The following is a 9,823-nucleotide window of genomic DNA, read 5'->3' as shown; positions in this document are numbered from 1 at the left end:
TTGCGGCTATTATGTGTTGTATTGCATGAAGGAGATCATTAAGAAATAGCCACCTTCATGTTAGTTTGATGCAGATTCATACACAAATGACCAAATCATACAACTTAGGGAAGATTGGTAAAAGTTTGTACTAAGCATTAATAATTAGTTTAGGGAATACAATATATACATTGTAGCTTAGGGAATACAATGTATATATTACAAGCTTAGGGAAAACAATGCGTAAATTACAAGCTTAGGGAATACAACATATTGTTCTGGTTTAACCAATTAATCAAAAGAATACAATTTCTGCATTTTTTATGTTCTGTCTTTGTTCTAATTTATATATGTTTTGTGTTGATTAATTAACGAATACAATTTATGTTCTGGTTTGCTATTTTGGATGTGTTATATTGTGTTGTGGATGTCATTTGGCATTGCTGGATGTGTTTTTGTGTTGTGTTTTGGTGTTGCTCGATCTGTTTGGTAATTGTGTAGTAATAGGAATTATGACATTTAACAATGCTCACTTAAGGGAGCGATGTCGAATATATGCAAATCACACATTCAATAACGCTCCTTTAAGTGAGTGTTGTTGAATCTTTGCATATTGCATATACATTGACACTCATTTAAGTAAGCATTATTGAATGTCATAGACTTAATAGAGCTCCTTTAAGGGATCACTGTTGAATGTCATATATTCAAAAATGCTTCTTTAAGTGAGTGTTGTTGAATGTCATAGTTTCATATTAAAATGCAACACAGATTCAAAGTGAGCGATGTACAATGTGTGGTTTGCATACATTCAATAACATTACAAGGGGTGTTAGGTCTTGTTTAAAGTGGATTCGATAAAATCTCTAGATTTCTAGGCCACCATATTGCATCTAATCTTGAAAGAAAGGAAACCCAATATCGTAGGTTAAAAACGAGAGGAGGCTAGCCCCTCAAATGGCTAACTCATAATATCAAGAACAATATGGATGGTTAATCGAGCTAGATTTAGTGCTAGGCCAACACTTACAAAACATATCTACCTTTTATCTCAATCATAACCTATAATATCAGGGATCAGGGCGTATGTGCATGCAAACTAAAATGTAGAGTGTTAGTATATGGGGAAGCGTGCAAAGAAACAAAATTTAATTATCGTCCATCAAAAGCTACAAAAATAATGAAAAATGAGTGTTTTACATTTAATAAAAGCAAAAGACAAAGTAGATAAACTTTTATTATAGATATCGGGTAGTTAAGTCCATGCCTTTAACAACTATGTGTCAGACTCGCTTTGGGGAAGTCAATAGTTGAGTCACAAGATGTCGTAACTTGATTTTCAGTAGAACATGGGCTACACAATTTAGGATGAAGTTGAACTCGATTGTCACTTCTATCAATATATTTGGCGTCATCATTATGTTTCTTGCGGTGAAAATATAGAAAATTCTCTTTTAAGCCTAAATGTGAATATATGGTCTATGAAGTTGAGTTGAGCTTGAGTATCGAATATGGATGAAAGAAGATATCAGTATATCATCCACTAGTAGTAAAATGGTACCATCACTAACCTCACCGACTTTTATACACATAAAAATGTATTTATTGAAACAAAAAGTTCATTTTTTCTTGTCTGACAGAAGTTTATTTTGCTCCTACATAACCCTAAATGCAATACGGAAATCAAGACAACATAATTATGAATTTTAAATTGATTGATTTGGATTAAATAAATTGTTTTATGTATTTTTTTTTTGTAAAAAATGGAATTAAAAAAGAATGAGATGATTATAAAACATTTGATTAGTTAAATTTACTTTAAGCTCCAAGTAGAAAGGAAGTGACGCAAGTCGCGACCAGACTATTCAAATTATATAAATTATTTAAAGAGATAAAACATATTATTATTGTTATTTTTATAAATTGAATCAATATAAAAGATACGATATTAGGTATAGACCTACTTTTCTCTCAAGTAGAAAGGAAGAGACATGCAGGTCATGTTGGCTTATTCAAATTTCATAAATTAATTAAAATGGTAAAAACATTTTTTTAGTTATGTTTCTTAAAAAAAGACATTAACAAGATTAAAATAATAAAATAAGTAATAATAAACAAATATTTTATACATACTTTAATATTATTATTTATTAAATTCCTTATATAAAATATGCATGGTGAATTTTGATTGGTTTTAGGAAATTAAAATAAATAAGCAAATCAGGAAAAACAGAGTTGACATTGAAACGTGTTGCTTTGCGATTGGAAGACACGAAATCTGCGAAGTAGATGTGGGACTGGCAAGCTTTGGTGGCGGCGACGCAGTGGAGGATAAGAGTCCACCGTGCCAAGGCTGATATGTGGGCACAAAACTATGTTCTCTTTGCTGCTTTGACAGATGCAGAAACCGAGGTCTGGCGGCGTAAGGAACAAGCGTAATCATTGTGGAATAATTTGTTTGGAGGATGGTCTAGCGGCGGGAGACAATGGCAGACAGCACCACATGTCGTGTAAGCTGACCAACTGGAAGAGGACTAGTAATTGTTGCACGAAAATCCAAGGAGTGAATAGGCTGATAAAAAAGGTAATAGAACATAGGTATTTTTGGAAATAAAAGTAATAATAAAATAAACTGCTATCGAGATATTCTTATTTTTGAAAAAAAATATTCTAGAAGAAAATTATTAAATGATAAATAATAGGCAATAACAGATGGACATTTAGAAGACAATTTTAATTTGGGAAATAACAGTTTTCTCGCCTCTGGATGTAATATTAGTTTATAGAAATTTTACATTATTTCTATCTTTTATTTATCACTTTATTATATTTATTATGATATATAATTTAATCGGTCGTTTAATTATTAAATTATAAGTTGAACTATTGTATCACTATATCATTACTTTAATATTATTTGAATGGTTTAACAACTGATACAATGTTAACATTATTTAGGTGCCATATATATAGCAATTAACTTATGAATCTTGATTTACCATGATACAATGAGAATGGAGTCTTTTGCCAATCATGCATTGACCAATCTATGAACTCTGTACGTACACATATGAAATGGATGCATGCATTTAATCCCCCTATACTAATATACACATATATGTATTTTTGGAAATAAAGATAATAATAAAATAAACCATTAACGAGAGATTCTATTCCGGAGAATAATTCTAGAAAAATAATAGAGTAAATTACACTGACATCTCCTGAGTTTTAGTGAAATTACATAAACCACCCATCACTTTTCTATACCTACACAAATCCCCCTAGTTTTTTATACTTTCATTGCACTGACCACCCCTCCAAAGAAATAAGTGTAATCTTTTAAACAAAAAATGTGATACATGTAATTAAGTTAAATAAAACATAATATATTGTGTAGACAAGTCTAAATAATATACAAATCAATGTATATTTATTATTTTTTGTTACAAAATGCATCAACAATTATAAAGAAATTTTGTTTAAATTGCTCTTATAATATGGTGTAACGAACCAAAAATAATAATGAAATATTGACTCATATCTTATTTGGACTTGTCTCCACAATATATCATATTTTGTTTAATTTAATTGTGTTTATCACATTTTTTGTTTAAAATATTAAACTTATTTCTTATGCAATAGTGGTCAATGTAACGAAAATATAAAAATTAGGGGAGGTTTGTGTAGCTGTAAAAAAGTGAGGAATAATTTATATAATTTTACTAAAACTCAGGGGATGTAAATGTAATTTAGTCAAAATAATAATAAAGGAAAGAAAACAGCAAGATCAATAAAGAGTCATGTTGCATATAATTTTTTCATGTAAAATTTAAAAATAATATACTATAGCAGCAGAAAGACATTAAAAAGACAATTTTAATTTGGGAGCTCAATCAAACGTCCCTTGATTTAATCTTCATTATCAATGAATGCATGGTTGGGAACCCAATCAAATCGCCTGGACCAATAGGAGTTTTTTGGCCTCTGCAGTAATATCAATTTATGGAAAATGTCACTTTATTTCTATCTTCTTTGATAGTATTTATATTTATCATTTGATTATGAGGGATCCCTTATTCTAAGAGTAAAAATTTTAAACTTACTCCGCATCTTAGTCCTCAATTCTAGAGAAATCTAATAATTTAAATTAGTAAATAGATCTAAATTATTAGATGTCCATATAATTAATAGTTAGGATTAAGAGCTATCTATTCTTAAGGTAAGTATATCCCTAGTCTTTGATTATATTTATTAGCATATATAATTTAAACTATATTTAACAAGGTATTTTTGTTAATACCAAAAAATAAATAAATAGTATCTAACTTAATTAATTAAATGGTTTAAAGACTGATAGAATCTTGATAGTACCTTATGAATCTTGATATACCTTGATTGGATTTTTCAAAATCAAATATGACTAATATTTAGGTTCCATATATAGCGATTACCTTAAGAATATTGATTTACTTTGATACAATGGAGTCTTTTGTTTATTACTTAGTGTCCAATCTATGAACTCTATACGTAAACGTATGAAATCCATGCATGCGTGTGCATATTAATCTGAGAATAAACAAATGATATACATACCGGTGTTATAAAAACCAGTTCGTACCGGCCGGCTCAACCAGTGAACTGGTCTCAATATCAATATGGTACATTAATTATACCGATCATACAATGATACTGGTTAAAACTGGTCAAAATCGGTCATATCGGCCAGTTTGTAATTGAACTGTACCGGTCATATCGGTCAGTTTTTATTTAAAGTTAATAATAAACAGCCTCATTAGAAAAAAATAAGGGTCAGGTAAAAAATAAATTATCAAAAATTTTAGGGAAAAATACATAAAATTCCTTAAATTTTATGTTTTTTATAAGTAGTTATTATGAAGTATTTTTTTCTTGTTACTCCTTAAACTTTATTAGATGGTAAAATTGGCCTATGTCTAAATATATTGTTAAACTATTAGTATGCCAATAAGGAAATAGTTGCAATTAAATTGACAATACTAGCAGTGCAATAATGTATGTTAGTCAGTATTGATATTTGGAGGAAATAGGGATGGCAACGGACACGGACGGACACAGGTAGTGGCTACCCATTTCAAAATTGAATAGTAATACACATACCCGTCCGTACCCGTGTGTGGGTTCACGGGTATTTCTGGGTACCCGCCGGTTTCCTCTATTATAAATAAATTTTTAAATTTGTACTTCTATTGTGTTTCAAATAAGATGAAACTTAATTATTTTTGTACATTTTGATTGAATATTTGGCAAAAATGCTAAATTTATTGGAGTTTTCTATTTGTGTAATTTTTTGTTCTCATTTCTTTAACAAAAAGTATATATTTTCTTTGTAAAACATGTGTGTTTCTACACATGTAATAATGTTTGTAGGGTATTTCACCACCAAACTCAATAAAATATGTAAATAAAGTAAATGAAAAAAAATATACATAGTGTAATAATTTTCGAATAATGTATTTTTTATTTTAATTAAAAATAATATATTAATTATATAACTAACGGGTACTTGCGGGTACGGGTACCATAATACCCGTACCCGCCCGTATATACTACGGGTATTTTTATAAACCCGTTTATAATACCCACAGGTACCCGTTCGTGACCCGTACCTATGCATGTACGGATTTTACCTACGGGTACGGGTTTTTTGTCATCCCTAGGAGGAAACCATCAAATATAAAATTAATTGAGAAAAAGATGATAAATAAATTTAAGAGTTAGAAGTGGTTAGTACAATAATATTGGTATATGTATAAAATTAAAGTAAATAATAGTGATCTAACACTCAAGTTTAAAATAAAGCACACTACAAAAAATGTCATTGCTAATAAATTTGACAACATCTTTATGTATGGACTAATTAATAATAATTAAAATTTAAGAAATAATTAGGAAGAAAAAAAGTTCATAATTATTTCTTAAAAAAGAAAACATAAAATTTAGGGTATTATTATAAACTTTTTCCAAATTTTTAATAAGAGATGATAGTTTCTCATTCAAAATAAAAAAAAAATAATATAAATTAGTTGTCAAAGGAGATTTATGTACATAAACTCTTTATTATCCCTCCCAATTTTATTCATATATCTTTCTCAATATATCCAATGGTGTTTTTGTCAACTGCACTCCTCCCCCTCCTCGTTCCCCTTCTCTTCCTCTATCTCTACCTCGATACTCGAACTAGAAACCATCACAAAAAAGGCTTCAAAGTTTACCCTATCCTAGGATCCCTCCCAGAGTTCTTGAAAAACCGCCACCGCTACCTTCAATGGACCACCCAAGTCCTCCGTGAAAGCCCTAACAACACTGCTGTCTTATCCCTCCCCGGCACCGTGTGCGGCGTTATAACAGCAAATCCCGAGAACGTGGAACACATTCTCAAGACCAGATTCGACAACTACCCAAAGGGCGAACGAGTCACCACCATCCTCTTAGATTTCCTTGGCCGAGGGATCTTCAACACCGACGGTGAGCTATGGAAGGTTCAAAGGAAAACCGCAAGCTATGAGTTCAACACTAAGTCGCTACGAAACTTTGTTTTGGAGAACGTTACTGTTGAACTCCAAACTAGGCTTCTTCCAATCTTTTCGAGAGCTTCTGAAACTGATAAGATTCTTGATTTGCAGGTAGCCATCTAATCAGAACTAATTATATTTACTATGAGTGTTTTAAATTGTGGCTTTAGTTTGGTTGTTGTGTTGATTGCCATTAGTACATATGTGATCATTGGAGCATGGAATTTTTATGATTAGAAAATTGCTTTTGAATGTGAAATATGGTATTATGTAGACCTGTTAGACTATAATTGTGGAAGATGGATCTTCTACGGGAGATAGAAATTCTTATTTTTACTTTTATTTTTAGTATAAAAAATATTATTTTATTATAATTAAAAGAGTAAATTAAACTGACATCTCATGAGTTTTAGTGAAATTACACAAACTACTCACTTTTCTATACTTACACCAACCTCCCATAGTTTGTATACTTTTATTACACTGACCACCTCTGCATAAGAAATAACTGTGATTTTTTAAACAAAAAATGTGATAAATGCAATTAAGTTAAACAAAACATGATATATTATGTAGACAAGTCCAAATTATATACAAATCAATGTGTATGTGTAAAAAAGTGAGGGATAGTTTATGTAATTTCACTAAAACTCAAGGTTGTCAATGTAATTTACTCTAATTAAAAAGATAAATATGTTTGAAATTTTTTTATTTTTGATTTCTTTTATTTTTGAATTACTTGCTCCGGTGGAAGGATCCACAATTTAATACAATGTTTATAAGACTATTATATATTTTCAACTTTTATTATTTTAGTAAAGCTTTGTAACTAGACATTAGTACTTAAATCAACGTTAAGAAACCCACTTGAACTAAATAAGAAAATTAAATTTAGTCGCTCTTAAATTAAACTATGATGATGGTTTCAGTTAACTTTTGTTTATCATAACCATATATAGCTAATTGCAGTTGAGTTACTATGCATGCCATTAGAAAGACTCCAAAAAATTACAATATTATTGTGGTAATTATGGCTGTAAATATAATTTACGAGTTTAATATTTATAATTGCTATCGTAAAGATTTATATATAATCAATAAATTATTTATTATTTATTTATATTTTTTTAAGAGTAATAACAATTAAAAATGAATGAAAATGATAGAAGATCTTGTAGAACTTTTACATGTTATGTTTAATGTTGTGTGCAAATAAAAAAAGAAGGAACTGGTCAAAATTTAATGATTGCTCCATTTACCCTTAATTGTTATGTACTTGACTCCTATGTACGTATATGATGTTTGCAGGACCTACTGGAGCGGTTCACATTCGACAATATTTGTAAGTTGGCTTTCAATGTAGACCCTGGTTGCCTTGGCGGCGATGGTACCTCCGGGGCGGAGTTCATGGCGGCGATCGAGGATGCAATGGTGTTAATTTCAGGGAGGTTCATGACTATTCTGCCAATGATTTGGAAAATCAAGAAACTGTTAAATGTAGGAACAGAGCGGAGGTTAGGAGAATGTATCGCCAGGATTCGTAAATTTGCTGATGAGATCGTACAGTTTAGATTGGAAGCCAAGGATCGTACCCACAATGAGGATTTGTTGTCAAGGTTCATCGGAGTAGACGATAATAACTCAACAGATTTTCTTCGTGACATAATCATAAGTTTCATCCTCGCTGGGCGCGATACAACGTCGTCTGCGCTGAGCTGGTTCTTTTGGATCCTCTCTTCGAGACCAGAAGTTCAGAAAAAAATCATCAATGAAATTGAATCTGTTCGATCTCAAAGTGGAGAAAAAACAGTGTTTAGGTATGAAGACCTAAAGGAAATGCATTACTTGCATGCTGCGATTTCCGAGAGTATGAGATTGTACCCGCCTGTCGCAGCTGACTCGAAAGAGTGTTTAAACGATGATGTTTTACCAGATGGGACGGTGATTAAGAAGTATTGGTTCATAACATATCACACTTATGCAATGGGGAGGAGTGAGAGCTTGTGGGGAAAAGATTGGGCTGAGTTTAAGCCTGAAAGGTGGCTTGAAAATGGTGTGTACCGTACGGAGAATCCGTTTCGGTTCCCAGTTTTTCATGCAGGTCCTAGAATATGTTTGGGGAAAGATATGGCATATACTCAAATGAAATCTATTGTAGCTTCTGTTATAGAGAGGTTTGAGATTCATGCTGTGGATAAGGAAAACCACCCTAAATATAATTTGTCTTTCACTTTAAGGATGAAGGGAGGGTTTCCGGTGAAGTTAAGGGCAAGGGCTAGAGATTGTATCTAGCCTCAACTACTGGTCCAATTTTTCTCTATTCTCTTAGGATGAAGATGATCACATATGTTCTATTTTTTATTAACAGTTCAGATTTTAATTTTTTTAATAAAATATCAAATTCACTCTTATCTCATATCCTAGTATATTGGATTCTTGTGGAGAAGATGACTAATGCCAGTGTATTGATGATAAATTATAGTGACTTGTGATGAATCAATTATTTCAAAAGTAGTCCTGGACACGTGGTGATAGAAGCTCAAGCACTGAATAATGCACATGAAATGTTTTAATATATAACCATATGGTAAATAATCTCAATATTCTTTTTCCAACTTTAAGTCAGACTTTGATGAAATTTTGTTCATATAATAGAGTAGAAAGAAAATGATTTGGTGTTGTTTGACGTCTTACATATTGGTATTGAGCCCAATTGAACAAGTTTTAGTAATCAACAAATAGGTACTTGATTGTTTTTATAAAAAATATCCACTAACCAAAAGTGTCAGCATTCACTTGTATTGACTAGTGGTACAAAAAATAATAATTACAAAAATAACATATCTCGGTATCTTGCTTTATAAAGCAATTGTCAAGACAAGACAACATATTTTAAGCTTATAATTGTGATAGGTCTGATTTCCTAATTTGGTGCCACTGACCAGTTTTCAAGACTGAATTACTAGCTCACTACGAAATTGTTGGTACATGGTGCTAGGTAATCCAAAAATTGATGCTATCACGTAAAGGGCTCCTAGAACAATGATCATCTTCATTAATGAGGGAATAAGTGTTTTTTCTCTTATTTTTAATGATAAAATTGTAATTATATTACAATTAAAGGGATAAATATATAGTTGAAAGTTGAATTTCTCTTTATTTTTTTAAAAATTTACCTCTCCATCAATGGAGAAGATTCTAAATGTGCGCCTTTAAGATATTTTAATATCTTTTTCACGATAGTAAGATGTGACTCTTTAGGCTTTGATTGGTAACATGCACTAAGACAG

General features: G+C 30.9%; 1 protein-coding gene across 1 annotated transcript; it reads left to right on the top strand.

The window, feature by feature from the left end:
• LOC109350557 (cytochrome P450 94A1-like) lies at nucleotides 6,123-8,865 on the top strand. The gene is made up of 2 exons (XM_019591783.1): nucleotides 6,123-6,644; nucleotides 7,842-8,865. The coding sequence occupies exons 1-2, from the start codon at nucleotides 6,123-6,125 to the stop codon at nucleotides 8,823-8,825; spliced, it is 1,506 nt and encodes a 501-aa protein (XP_019447328.1). The 3' UTR covers nucleotides 8,826-8,865.

This window comes from Lupinus angustifolius, chromosome LG06 (assembly GCF_001865875.1).
Source record: "Lupinus angustifolius cultivar Tanjil chromosome LG06, LupAngTanjil_v1.0, whole genome shotgun sequence".
Taxonomy (NCBI): Eukaryota; Viridiplantae; Streptophyta; class Magnoliopsida; order Fabales; family Fabaceae; genus Lupinus; species Lupinus angustifolius.
This window is presented reverse-complemented; position numbering and strand designations above follow the sequence as displayed.